At 34.1% G+C, this 15,530-nt stretch overlaps 2 protein-coding genes across 2 annotated transcripts; both read right to left on the reverse strand.

Annotated features, from left to right (window-relative positions):
* Positions 1-6,348: 6,348 nt before the first annotated feature.
* Positions 6,349-6,948, reverse strand: LOC134727681 (circumsporozoite protein-like). The gene has a single exon (XM_063592062.1). It carries the CDS (start codon positions 6,946-6,948, stop codon positions 6,349-6,351), a length of 600 nt encoding a protein of 199 aa, XP_063448132.1.
* A 1,452-nt stretch (positions 6,949-8,400) lies between these two features.
* LOC134727682 (circumsporozoite protein-like) lies at positions 8,401-9,105 on the reverse strand. The gene has a single exon (XM_063592063.1). The coding sequence runs from the start codon at positions 9,103-9,105 to the stop codon at positions 8,401-8,403; it is 705 nt and encodes a 234-aa protein (XP_063448133.1).
* Positions 9,106-15,530: the final 6,425 nt, after the last annotated feature.

The following is a 15,530-nucleotide window of genomic DNA, read 5'->3' on the forward strand; positions in this document are numbered from 1 at the left end:
AGACAGCATTAGGGTTAGGGTTACAGATAGCATTAGGGTTAGGTTTAGAGACAGCACTAGGGTTAGGGTTACATACATCATAAGAGTTTGGGTTACAGACAGCATTAGGGTTAGGGTTACAGATAGCATTAGGGTTAGGTTTAGAGACAGCACTAGGGTTAGGGTTACAGACATTATAAGAGTTTGGGTTACAGATAGCATTATGATTAGGTTTAGAGACAGTACTAGGGTTAGGGTTACATATATCATTAGGGTTAGGTTTACAGCCATCATAAGAGTTTGGGTTACTGACAGCATTAGGGTTAGGGTTACAGATAGCATTAGGGCGAGGTTTAGAGACATCATTAGGGTTAGGGTTACAGACATCATTGGTGTTAGGGTAATAACATTAACGGTACCAATTTTTCAGCACCAGATGCGCATTGTGACAATACATGTTCTTTCAGTGATGCTTGTGGCCAAAATATGTAAAATCCAACGCTTATATAAAATATGAAGAGCTATATTCCAAAAGTTCCAAAAATTATAGCCAAATCCGTGTAAGGAATCAGAGCTTTTCATGAGGGATATACATTCCTTAATTTCTAATAATTTCTAACATTTTGTAACAGCAAATTTAATAACACAAATAAATTGTATTTTCATCCCAGTACCGGAGTAATGGCTACTATGGGCTGGTGATACCATCGGGGAATAATAGTCCACCAGCAGAGACATCGACCCAGTGGTAGTTATAACATTAACGGTACCAATTTGTCTGCACCAGATGCGCATTTTGACAATACATGTCTCTTCAGTAATGATCGTGGCCAAAATATTTGAAATCCAAAGCGTATATAAAAGATGAAGAGCTATAATCCAAACGTTCCGAAAAAGTATAGTCAAATTTGTGGAAGGAATCAGAGCTTTGCATAAGTTGTAGGGTTACATACATGATTAGGGTAAGGGTTACTAGTTAAATTAGGGTTTGGGTTACAGACATGATTAGGGTTAGGGTTACTAGTGTTCTTACGGTTTGGGTTACAGACATGATTAGGGTAAGGGTTAGGGTTACATACATGATTAGGGTGAGGTTACTAGTGTTATTAGGGTTTGGGTTACATACATGATTAGGGTAAGGGTTACTAGTGTTCTTACGGTTTGGGTTACAGACATGATTAGGGTAAGGGTAAGGGTTACATACATGATTAGGGTAAGGGTTACTAGTGTTATTAGGGTTTGGTTTACAGACATGATTAGGGTTAGGGTTACTAGTGTAATCAGGGTTTGGGTTACAGACATAATAAGGGTTAGGGTTACGAGTGTAATTAGGGTCTGGGTTACAGACATGATTAGGGTTAGGGTTACTAGTGTTATTAGTGTTTTGGTTACAGACTTGATTAGGGTAAGGGTTAATAGTGTAATTAGGGTTTTGGTTGCAGACATGATTAGGGTAATGGTTACTAGTGTATTAAGGGTAAGGATTGAAAACAGCATTATAGTTAGTGTTACAAACATGATTAGGGTTAGGATTATAGACAGAATTATTGTTAGGATTACCGACATGATTAGGGTTAGGATTACAAAATACTAAAAAATAAAATAATTAAAGATTTTATTATAGTGTTATACAGTAAATAATAAACCACAGTATTCAATAAAACAATCAATACCCATTCATAAATTTGACTTATGAGACACTGAAGACATGTTATATGCATATTAATATAGTTTCACGGTAAAATTCATAAAATTATCATAAAAAAAGTTAAAACATGGAATTGATAAAACTACTGGTAATCCTTCATATTCTTTAACATCATTTACCAAGGATGAAATTTTACAAAATCATAAATCTGTTCTTCTTTCTTTTGGTATCAACATCAAAGAAAACGAAGAAAATTGCCCTCATCATACTGGATACCTAAATTACACAAAACTCCATATAAAGAACGATACATAGCTGGGTCTTCAAAATGTTCGACTAAACATCTTTCTAAAGTATTGACTACTATTCTTTCTACAGTTAAGGATGGGCTTCAAAAATATTGTGAGGAGATATATTCTACCAGTGGTGTTAACCAGATGTGGATTCTCAAAAATTCGAAAGATCTACTGCTTAACCTTCGATCACAATCTTTGCAATTTTGCAGCAACATAAAAACTTTTGATTTTTCTACGCTATATACTACTATTCCCCATGCTAAGTTGAAAGATCGACTTCACCATCTCATAAAACAGAGCTTTTTCTATAAAAATGGTAATCGTAGATACAAATTTCTTGTTTTGGGATACAATAATTCATATTTTGTGAAGAATCACACTGAATCTTCCAGAAAATATACTGATGATGACATTATTAAAATGCTGGACTTTTTGATCGACAATATATTTGTTGAGTTTGGAGGATTTATATTTCAACAGACAGTCGGTATTCCAATGGGTACTAATTGTGCACCCCTGCTGGCTGATTTGTTTTTGTATTCGTATGAAGCAGAATTTATTCAGAACCTTCTAAAAAACAAAAAGAAAAAGCACCTTGCGAAATTCTTTAATTTTACTTTCCGATATATTAATGATGTTTTATCATTGAACAACCCATACTTCAGCCAATACTTACATCTCATATATCCCAGTGAACTTGAAATTAAGGATACCACTGATACTAGAAGGACTGCTTCATACCTTGATCTTTTCCTCAATATTGACGTAGATGGACGACTTCACACGAAAATCTATGATCAACGGGACGATTTCAACTTCCCAATTATCAATTTCCCATTTCTCAGCAGTTACGTACCCTCTGCCCCTTCGTATGGTGTTTACATATCACAATTGAAACGTTATTCACGTGCTTGTTTACACTATACGGACTTCATATACAGGAGTTTGCTCCTTACGCAGAAACTGCTCCAACAAAGTTATGAGGAGGACAGATTAAAATTGACACTCCGTAAATTTTATGGACACCATCACGAATTGGTGGATCCATATGATGTCTCTTTAACCAAACTAGGTAAGGACATTTTTACCACATGGTAGATTGTGGTTTGTCTTTATGTCGTCTTATCTTTTAATTACCAAACGTGACTTATTCCCGATTGTGACTGTTTAGCTGAATGTGAATTCGCATTACTATAAGACGTGTTTCTGTACTTGTTTATCCCAAATTCATGTATTTAGTTTACATGTTTAATGTTATATTTGTAATTCTCATCGGATTTTGTCAAATGTGTTGTCATCTTTTTATTATATTTAGGTGTTACGGATAGAAAAATTAATCTCCGCCTTTATTAATTATATTAAATTTTGAACGATTATTTACGTTTGAAGTTGGATTCATAACAAATTGGACATATATATATTACAGTTAATTGCTATTAATAAGTATTGCAATATGCATTTTGTTTAAATGAATTATCAGTATTTAGTTCTAATATAATCTTAAATCAATCCTAATTCTATCTCACTTTGATAGTTTTTCATATGTGACGTCATGCTGTTTCTAAATTTCATAAATTATAAATTCAAATATGGCATAACGTTTGTGCCGTTTCGCCATCGTATGTGACGTCACAATTTTTTAATTACGTTGACGCCTGGACTGATTCGGGTGTGTCTATTCTGTGTTCCTCTTTAATAGCATTATGTATTCGGGTTCAGTTTTCTGTAATTAGTTAATACTTCAGTTTCTTTATGTATATCTCTTTCATATTCATTTGTTAAAATTTACTGTTTGCAAAAGCATGAATTGTTCTATATAATAAGGATGTTCTTATCCCGGGCATACAAACAATGCCGTATTTGGCAAAACCTTTTCAACTTTTGATCTTCAGTGCTGTACAACTTTGTACCTTTTCACTTTCGATCTTTTATATCTTGGCGTTATGTATTCGGGTTTAGTTTTCTGTAATTAGTTAATACTTCAGTTTCATTATGTATATCTCTTTCATATTCATTTGTTAAAATTTACTGTTTGCAATAGCATGAATTGCTCTATATAATAAGGATGTTCTTATCACGGGCATAAAAACAATGCCGTATTTGGCGAAACCATTTCAACTTTTGATCTTCAGTGCTGTACAACTTTGTACTTTTTTCACTTTCGATCTTTTATATCTGGGCGTCACTGTTGATTTTTGTGTGGACAAGGCGCGTTTTTGGCGTATTCAATTTTAAACCTGATGCTTTTTGTTATCTATTAATCATGTTGTTCTTTGTCTAATATGTTCTCATATTTATTTGTATTGTAGTCCTGTAATATTATGTTGTCATCTCAATGTTATATTTAACTTTGCCATTAAAGTGCGAGGTTTGGCATGCCACAAAACCAGGTTCAACCCACCACTTGTATTCCCCTTTAAAAGTGTCCTGTACCAAGTCAGGAAGATGGCCATTGTTATATTATTGTTCGTTTATGTGTGTTTTGCATTTTAACGTTGAGTCGTTTGTGTTTTCTATTATTTTTGAGATATTGAGATAAGACGTGGTACGGTACTTGTCTATCCCAAATTCATGTATTTGGTTTTCATGTTATATTTGTTATTCTCGTGGTGTTTTGTCTGATGCGTTGTCCGTTTCTGTGTGTGTTACGTTTCGGTGTTATGTCGTTGTTCTCCTCTTATATTTAATGCGTTTCCCTCGGTTTTAGTTTGTTATCCCGATTTTGTTTTTTGTTCATGGATTTATGAGTTTTGAACAGCGGTATACTACTGTTGCCTTTATTTATGCATTGCAAAGCATATATACTTGCGCAAAATAATAAAAATCGGAAATGAATGCTGTTTAAAAAGTATGGATATAAGTAAAAAAGGATAAAATATATATTTTAAGTTTTAAAATAATTTTATCTAAAAATTAACAATTTGCATATTTAATTATATTATCATAAATTAATCGCAGTGACTTTAAATTCATAAAATTGACTTTTACAACTAGTATCTTATTAGGTATAATTAGGAAAATAATTTCTTCTCATAAAACTCTTGTGTAAACATTTGCTTAAACATTTTTTAATACTTGTATCAGAACATTTCATCATTTCAACAAGTTTGACCTCACCATTTAACGTTGAGAAATTGTCAATATATTTTGATCATTCGAACAACTATTCAAACCTAATGTCATCATGTCAGGAACATTTTAGAAGAAAATGTTTTTCAGATTCAACACTATTTAAGGAACAAAATTTACAAAGTCTATTTTCTAATGTTGTAGGCGACCTGGTGTACCTGTCAGTCCTGATGGCTAACGGGAGCAAGCCGGCGCAGAACAAGGCTAGAGTACGTCTGTACATCATCATTGTTTTTTTCTAGTGTAATTAGGGTTAGAATTGAAAACAGCATTAGTGTTACAGATATAATAAGTGTTGGGGTAACAGACGACATTAGGGTTAGGGTTACAGACATGATAAGGGTTAGGTTTACAGACAGCATTTCAGTTAGGATTACAGACATGATTAGGGTTAAGGTTACAGACTTGAATTAGGGTTAGGGTTAAAGACAGCATTATGGTTAGGGTTATAGAAATGATTAGGGTTAAGGAAATAGACAGCATTATGGTTAGGATTACAGACATGATTAGGGTTAGGGTTACAGACATGATAAAGGTTAGGGTTACAGACAGCATTATAAATAGGTTTACAGACATGATTATGGTTAGGGTTACAGACATGATAATGGTTAGGGTTACAGACATGATAAGGGTTAGGATTACAGACATTATAAGGGTTAGGATTACAGACATGATAAGGGTTAGGATTACAGACATGATAAGGGTAAGGATTACAGACATGATAAGGTTTAGGATTACAGACATAATAAAGGTTAGGATTACAGACATGAAAAGTGTTAGGGTTACAGACATCATAAGGGTTAGGGTTACAGGTATAATAAGGGTTAGTATTACAAACTTGATAAGGGTTAGGATACAGACATGATAAGGGTTAGGATAACATACATGAAAACAGTTAGAGTTACAGACATGATAAGAGTTAGGGTTACAGAAATGATAAGAGTTAGGATTACAGACATGATAAGGGTTAGGGTTACAGACATGATAAAAGTTAGTGTTACAGACATGATAAGGGTTAGGATTACAGACATGATAAGAGTTAGGGTTACAGACATGATAAGAGTTAGGGTTACATACATGATAAGAGTTAGGGTTACAGACATCATAAGAGTTAGAGTTACAGACATGATAAGGGTTAGGATTCAAGACATGATAAGAGTTAGGGTTACATACATGATAAGAGTTAGGGTTACAGACATGATAAAGGTAAGGGTTACAGACATGATAAGAGTTAGGGTTACATACTTGTTAGTAGTTAGGGTTACAGACATGATAAGAGTTAGGGTTACATACTTGTTAGTAGTTAGGGTTACAGACATGATAAGAGTTAGGGTTACAGACATGACAAGGGTAAGGGTTACAGACATGATAAGGGTTAGGATTACAGACATGATAAGGGTTAGGATTACAGACATTATAAGGGTTAGGATTACAGACATGATAAGTGTTAGGGTTACAGACATCATAAGGGATAGGTTTACAGTCTTGATAAGGGTTAGGGTTACAGACATGATAAGGGTTAGGATGACAGATTCCATCAGGGTTAGGGTTACATATACTTATAGGAATATGCTTACAGATATCATTAGGGTTAGGGTTACAGAGAAAATCAGGACTAGGGTTCCATGCATCATTATGGTATGGATTACATACATCATTAGGGTAAGGGTTACAGACATCATTAGGGTTAGGATTATAGAAATCTTTAAGGTTAGGGTTACGAGTACTATTAGGTTTAAGGTTACAGACATCATTATGTCTAGGGTAACAGACATCATTAGGGTTAGAGTTACATACATCATTAAGGTTAGGATTACAGAAAGCATGATGCTTAGGGATACAGACAGGATTAGGGTAAGGGTTATACACATTATAAAGTTTAAGGCTTACATACATTATTAAGGTTAGGCTTACAAATAACATTAGGGTTAGGCTTGCATACATCATTAGGGTTAGGATTACAGACATCATTCTGGTTAGAATTACAGAAATGATTAGGGTAAGGGTGACATACATGATAAGGGTTAGAGTTTTAACCAAGACATACGTGTTCGGACGATCGTTGATCACAGACATGATAAGGGTTAGGATTACAGACATGATAAGTGTTAGGGTTACAGACATCATAAGGGATAGGGTTACAGACCTGATAAGGGTTAGGATTTTATACATGATAAGGGTTAGGGTTACAGATTCCATCAGGGTTAGGGTTACAGACATGATAAGGGTTATGGTTACAGACATGATAAGGGTTAGGATTACAGACATGATAAGGGTTATGATTACAGACATGATAAGGGTTAGGATTACAGATATAATAAGGATTAGGATTACGGACTTGATAAGGGTTAGGATTACAGACATGATAAAGGTTAGGATTACAGATATGATAAGGGTTAGGATTACAGACATGAAAAGTGTTAGGGTTACAGACATCATAAGGGTTAGGGTTACAGATATAATAAGGGTTAGGATTACAGACTTGTTAAGGGTTAGGATAACAGACATGATAAGGGTTAGGATTACATACATGATAAGAGTTAGGGTTACAGACATGATAAGAGTTAGTGTTACAGAAATGATAAGAGTTAGGGTTACAGACATGATAAGGATTAGGGTTACAAACATGATAAAAGTTAGGGTTAAAGACATGATAAGGGTTAGGATTACAGACATGATAAGAGTTAGGGTTACAGACATGATACGAGTTAGGGTTACAGACATGATAAGAGTAAGGGTTACAGACATGATAAGAGTTAGGCTTACATACATCATTAGGGTTAGGATTACAGACATCATTCTGGTTAGAATTACAGAAATGATTAGGGTAAGGGTGACATACATGATAAGGTATACAGTTTTAACCATGACATACGGAATCGGACGATCGTTGATTACAGACGTGATAAGGGTTAGGATTACAGACATGATAAGGGTTAGGATTACAGACATGATAAGGGTTAGGATTACAGACATGAAAAGTGTTAGGGTTACAGACATCATAAGGCTCAGGGTTACAGATATAATAAGGGTTAGGATTACAGACTTGATAAGGGTTAGGATTACATACATGATAAGGGTTAGGATTACATACATGATTACAGTTAGGGTTACAGACATGATAAGAGTTAGGGTTACAGAAATGATAAGAGTTAGGAAACACGATAAAGGGTTAGGGTTACAGACATGATAAAAGTTAGGGTTACAGACATGATAAGGGTTAGGATTACAGACATGATACGAGTTAGGGTTACAGACATGATAAGTGTTAGGGTTACAGACATGATAAGAGTTAGGGTTACCGACATCATAAGGGTTAGAGTTACAGACATGATAAGGGTTAGGATTTTAGACATGATAAGAGCTAGGGTTACATACACGATAAGAGTAAGGGTTACAGAAATGATAAAGGTAAGGGTTACAGACATGATAAGAGTTAGGGTTACATGCTTGATAGTAGTTAGGATTACAGACATGATAAGAGTTAGGGTTACAGACATGACAAGGGTAAGGGTTACAGACATGATAAGGGTTAGGATTACAGACATGATAAGGGTTAGGATTACACACATTATAAGGGTTAGGATTACAGACATGATAAGTGTTAGGGTTACAGACATCATAAGGGATAGGTTTACAGTCTTGATAAGGGTTAGGGTTACAGACATGATAAGGGTTAGGATGCCAGATACCATCAGGGTTAGGGTTACATATACCTATAGGGATATGCTTACAGATATCATTAGGGTTAGGGTTACAGAGAAAATCAGGACTAGGGTTCCATGCATCATTATGGTATGGATTACATACCTCATTAAGGTAAGGGTTACAGACATCATTAGGGTTAGGATTATAGAAATCTTTAAGGTTAGGGTTACGAGTACTATTAGTTTTAAGGTTACAGACATCATTATGTCTAGGGTAACAGACATCATTAGGGTTAGAGTTATATACATCATTAAGGTTAGGATTACAGAAAGCATGATACTTAGGGATACAGACAGGATTAGGGTAAGGGTTATACACATTATAAAGTTTAAGGCTTACATACATTATTAAGGTTAGGGTTACAAATAACATTAGGGTTAGGCTTGCATACATCATTAGGGTTAGGATTACAGACATCATTCTGGTTAGAATTACAGAAATGATTAGGGTAAGGGTGACATACATGATAAGGGTTAGAGTTTTAACCAAGACATACGTGTTCGGACGATCGTTGATCACAGACATGATAAGGGTTAGGATTACAGACATGATAAGTGTTAGGGTTACAGACATCATAAGGGATAGGGTTACAGACCTGATAAGGGTTAGGATTTTATACATGATAAGGGTTAGGGTTACAGATTCCATCAGGGTTAGGGTTACATACATGATAAGGGTTATGGTTACAGACATGATAAGGGTTAGGATTACAGACATGATAAGGGTTATGATTACAGACATGATAAGGGTTAGGATTACAGATATAATAAGGATTAGGATTACGGACTTGATAAGGGTTAGGATTACAGACATGATAAGGGTTAGGATTACAGATATGATAAGGGTTAGGATTACAGACATGAAAAGTGTTAGGGTTACAGACATCATAAGGGTTAGGGTTACAGATATAATAAGGGTTAGGATTACAGACTTGTTAAGGGTTAGGATTACAGACATGATAAGGGTTAGGATTACATACATGATAACAGTTAGGGTTACAGACATGATAAGAGTTAGTGTTACAGAAATGATAAGAGTTAGGGTTACAGACATGATAAGGATTAGGGTTACAAACATGATAAAAGTTAGGGTTAAAGACATGATAAGGGTTAGGATTACAGACATGATAAGAGTTAGGGTTACAGACATGATAAAAGTTAGGCTTACATACATCATTAGGGTTAGGATTACAGACATCATTCTGGTTAGAATTACAGAAATGATTAGGGTAAGGGTGACATACATGATAAGGGTTAGAGTTTTAACCATGACATACGTAATCGGACTATCGTTGATTACAGACGTGATAAGGGTTAGGATAACAGACATGATAAGGGTTAGGATTACAGACATGATAAGGGTTAGGATTACAGACATGATAAGGTTTAGGATTACAGACATGAAAAGTGTTAGGGTTACAGACATCATAAGGCTCAGGGTTACAGATATAATAAGGGTTAGGATTACAGACTTGATAAGGGTTAGGATTACATACATGATAAGGGTTAGGATTACATACATGATTACAGTTAGGGTTACAGACATGATAAGAGTTAGGGTTACAGAAATGATAAGAGTTAGGAAACACGATAAGGGTTAGGGTTACAGACATGATAAAAGTTAGGGTTACAGACATGATAAGGGTTAGGATTACAGACATGATACGAGTTAGGGTTACAGACATGATAAGAGTTGGGGTTACAGACATGATAAGAGTTAGGGTTACCGACATCATAAGGGTTAGAGTTACAGACATGATAAGGGTTAGGATTTTAGACATGATAAGAGCTAGGGTTACATACATGATAAGAGTTAGGGTTACAGAAATGATAAAGGTAAGGGTTACAGACATGATAAGAGTTAGGGTTACATGCTTGATAGAAGTTAGGATTACAGACATGATAAGAGTTAGGGTTACAGACATGACAAGGGTAAGGGTTACAGACATGATAAGGGTTAGGATTACAGACATCATTAGGGTTAGAGTTACATACATCATTAAGGTAAGGATTACAGACATCATTAGGGTTAGAGTTACATACATCATTGGTGTTAGGGTAATAACATTAACGGTACCAATTTTTCAGCACCAGATGCGCATTGTGACAATACATGTTCTTTCAGTGATGCTTGTGGCCAAAATATGTAAAATCCAACGCTTATATAAAATATGAAGAGCTATATTCCAAAAGTTCCAAAAATTATAGCCAAATCCGTGTAAGGAATCAGAGCTTTTCATGAGGGATATACATTCCTTAATTTCTAATAATTTCTAACATTTTGTAACAGCAAATTTAATAACACAAATAAATTGTATTTTCATCCCAGTACCGGAGTAATGGCTACTATGGGCTGGTGATACCATCGGGGAATAATAGTCCACCAGCAGAGACATCGACCCAGTGGTAGTTATAACATTAACGGTACCAATTTGTCTGCACCAGATGCGCATTTTGACAATACATGTCTCTTCAGTAATGATCGTGGCCAAAATATTTGAAATCCAAAGCGTATATAAAAGATGAAGAGCTATAATCCAAACGTTCCGAAAAAGTATAGTCAAATTTGTGGAAGGAATCAGAGCTTTGCATAAGTTGTAGGGTTACATACATGATTAGGGTAAGGGTTACTAGTTAAATTAGGGTTTGGGTTACAGACATGATTAGGGTTAGGGTTACTAGTGTTCTTACGGTTTGGGTTACAGACATGATTAGGGTAAGGGTTAGGGTTACATACATGATTAGGGTGAGGTTACTAGTGTTATTAGGGTTTGGGTTACATACATGATTAGGGTAAGGGTTACTAGTGTTCTTACGGTTTGGGTTACAGACATGATTAGGGTAAGGGTAAGGGTTACATACATGATTAGGGTAAGGGTTACTAGTGTTATTAGGGTTTGGTTTACAGACATGATTAGGGTTAGGGTTACTAGTGTAATCAGGGTTTGGGTTACAGACATAATAAGGGTTAGGGTTACGAGTGTAATTAGGGTCTGGGTTACAGACATGATTAGGGTTAGGGTTACTAGTGTTATTAGTGTTTTGGTTACAGACTTGATTAGGGTAAGGGTTAATAGTGTAATTAGGGTTTTGGTTGCAGACATGATTAGGGTAATGGTTACTAGTGTATTAAGGGTAAGGATTGAAAACAGCATTATAGTTAGTGTTACAAACATGATTAGGGTTAGGATTATAGACAGAATTATTGTTAGGATTACCGACATGATTAGGGTTAGGATTACAAAATACTAAAAAATAAAATAATTAAAGATTTTATTATAGTGTTATACAGTAAATAATAAACCACAGTATTCAATAAAACAATCAATACCCATTCATAAATTTGACTTATGAGACACTGAAGACATGTTATATGCATATTAATATAGTTTCACGGTAAAATTCATAAAATTATCATAAAAAAAGTTAAAACATGGAATTGATAAAACTACTGGTAATCCTTCATATTCTTTAACATCATTTACCAAGGATGAAATTTTACAAAATCATAAATCTGTTCTTCTTTCTTTTGGTATCAACATCAAAGAAAACGAAGAAAATTGCCCTCATCATACTGGATACCTAAATTACACAAAACTCCATATAAAGAACGATACATAGCTGGGTCTTCAAAATGTTCGACTAAACATCTTTCTAAAGTATTGACTACTATTCTTTCTACAGTTAAGGATGGGCTTCAAAAATATTGTGAGGAGATATATTCTACCAGTGGTGTTAACCAGATGTGGATTCTCAAAAATTCGAAAGATCTACTGCTTAACCTTCGATCACAATCTTTGCAATTTTGCAGCAACATAAAAACTTTTGATTTTTCTACGCTATATACTACTATTCCCCATGCTAAGTTGAAAGATCGACTTCACCATCTCATAAAACAGAGCTTTTTCTATAAAAATGGTAATCGTAGATACAAATTTCTTGTTTTGGGATACAATAATTCATATTTTGTGAAGAATCACACTGAATCTTCCAGAAAATATACTGATGATGACATTATTAAAATGCTGGACTTTTTGATCGACAATATATTTGTTGAGTTTGGAGGATTTATATTTCAACAGACAGTCGGTATTCCAATGGGTACTAATTGTGCACCCCTGCTGGCTGATTTGTTTTTGTATTCGTATGAAGCAGAATTTATTCAGAACCTTCTAAAAAACAAAAAGAAAAAGCACCTTGCGAAATTCTTTAATTTTACTTTCCGATATATTAATGATGTTTTATCATTGAACAACCCATACTTCAGCCAATACTTACATCTCATATATCCCAGTGAACTTGAAATTAAGGATACCACTGATACTAGAAGGACTGCTTCATACCTTGATCTTTTCCTCAATATTGACGTAGATGGACGACTTCACACGAAAATCTATGATCAACGGGACGATTTCAACTTCCCAATTATCAATTTCCCATTTCTCAGCAGTTACGTACCCTCTGCCCCTTCGTATGGTGTTTACATATCACAATTGAAACGTTATTCACGTGCTTGTTTACACTATACGGACTTCATATACAGGAGTTTGCTCCTTACGCAGAAACTGCTCCAACAAAGTTATGAGGAGGACAGATTAAAATTGACACTCCGTAAATTTTATGGACACCATCACGAATTGGTGGATCCATATGATGTCTCTTTAACCAAACTAGGTAAGGACATTTTTACCACATGGTAGATTGTGGTTTGTCTTTATGTCGTCTTATCTTTTAATTACCAAACGTGACTTATTCCCGATTGTGACTGTTTAGCTGAATGTGAATTCGCATTACTATAAGACGTGTTTCTGTACTTGTTTATCCCAAATTCATGTATTTAGTTTACATGTTTAATGTTATATTTGTAATTCTCATCGGATTTTGTCAAATGTGTTGTCATCTTTTTATTATATTTAGGTGTTACGGATAGAAAAATTAATCTCCGCCTTTATTAATTATATTAAATTTTGAACGATTATTTACGTTTGAAGTTGGATTCATAACAAATTGGACATATATATATTACAGTTAATTGCTATTAATAAGTATTGCAATATGCATTTTGTTTAAATGAATTATCAGTATTTAGTTCTAATATAATCTTAAATCAATCCTAATTCTATCTCACTTTGATAGTTTTTCATATGTGACGTCATGCTGTTTCTAAATTTCATAAATTATAAATTCAAATATGGCATAACGTTTGTGCCGTTTCGCCATCGTATGTGACGTCACAATTTTTTAATTACGTTGACGCCTGGACTGATTCGGGTGTGTCTATTCTGTGTTCCTCTTTAATAGCATTATGTATTCGGGTTCAGTTTTCTGTAATTAGTTAATACTTCAGTTTCTTTATGTATATCTCTTTCATATTCATTTGTTAAAATTTACTGTTTGCAAAAGCATGAATTGTTCTATATAATAAGGATGTTCTTATCCCGGGCATACAAACAATGCCGTATTTGGCAAAACCTTTTCAACTTTTGATCTTCAGTGCTGTACAACTTTGTACCTTTTCACTTTCGATCTTTTATATCTTGGCGTTATGTATTCGGGTTTAGTTTTCTGTAATTAGTTAATACTTCAGTTTCATTATGTATATCTCTTTCATATTCATTTGTTAAAATTTACTGTTTGCAATAGCATGAATTGCTCTATATAATAAGGATGTTCTTATCACGGGCATAAAAACAATGCCGTATTTGGCGAAACCATTTCAACTTTTGATCTTCAGTGCTGTACAACTTTGTACTTTTTTCACTTTCGATCTTTTATATCTGGGCGTCACTGTTGATTTTTGTGTGGACAAGGCGCGTTTTTGGCGTATTCAATTTTAAACCTGATGCTTTTTGTTATCTATTAATCATGTTGTTCTTTGTCTAATATGTTCTCATATTTATTTGTATTGTAGTCCTGTAATATTATGTTGTCATCTCAATGTTATATTTAACTTTGCCATTAAAGTGCGAGGTTTGGCATGCCACAAAACCAGGTTCAACCCACCACTTGTATTCCCCTTTAAAAGTGTCCTGTACCAAGTCAGGAAGATGGCCATTGTTATATTATTGTTCGTTTATGTGTGTTTTGCATTTTAACGTTGAGTCGTTTGTGTTTTCTATTATTTTTGAGATATTGAGATAAGACGTGGTACGGTACTTGTCTATCCCAAATTCATGTATTTGGTTTTCATGTTATATTTGTTATTCTCGTGGTGTTTTGTCTGATGCGTTGTCCGTTTCTGTGTGTGTTACGTTTCGGTGTTATGTCGTTGTTCTCCTCTTATATTTAATGCGTTTCCCTCGGTTTTAGTTTGTTATCCCGATTTTGTTTTTTGTTCATGGATTTATGAGTTTTGAACAGCGGTATACTACTGTTGCCTTTATTTATGCATTGCAAAGCATATATACTTGCGCAAAATAATAAAAATCGGAAATGAATGCTGTTTAAAAAGTATGGATATAAGTAAAAAAGGATAAAATATATATTTTAAGTTTTAAAATAATTTTATCTAAAAATTAACAATTTGCATATTTAATTATATTATCATAAATTAATCGCAGTGACTTTAAATTCATAAAATTGACTTTTACAACTAGTATCTTATTAGGTATAATTAGGAAAATAATTTCTTCTCATAAAACTCTTGTGTAAACATTTGCTTAAACATTTTTTAATACTTGTATCAGAACATTTCATCATTTCAACAAGTTTGACCTCACCATTTAACGTTGAGAAATTGTCAATATATTTTGATCATTCGAACAACTATTC

This window comes from Mytilus trossulus, chromosome 8 (assembly GCF_036588685.1).
Source record: "Mytilus trossulus isolate FHL-02 chromosome 8, PNRI_Mtr1.1.1.hap1, whole genome shotgun sequence".
NCBI lineage: Eukaryota > Metazoa > Mollusca > Bivalvia > Mytilida > Mytilidae > Mytilus > Mytilus trossulus.

Excerpts from the sequence above, each read along its gene's own strand:
- LOC134727681 (XM_063592062.1), bottom strand. The coding sequence starts at position 6,948 with ATGTATGTAAGCCTTAAACTTTATAATGTGTATAACCCTTACCCTAAT.
- LOC134727682 (XM_063592063.1), bottom strand. The coding sequence starts at position 9,105 with ATGTATGTAAGCCTTAAACTTTATAATGTGTATAACCCTTACCCTAAT.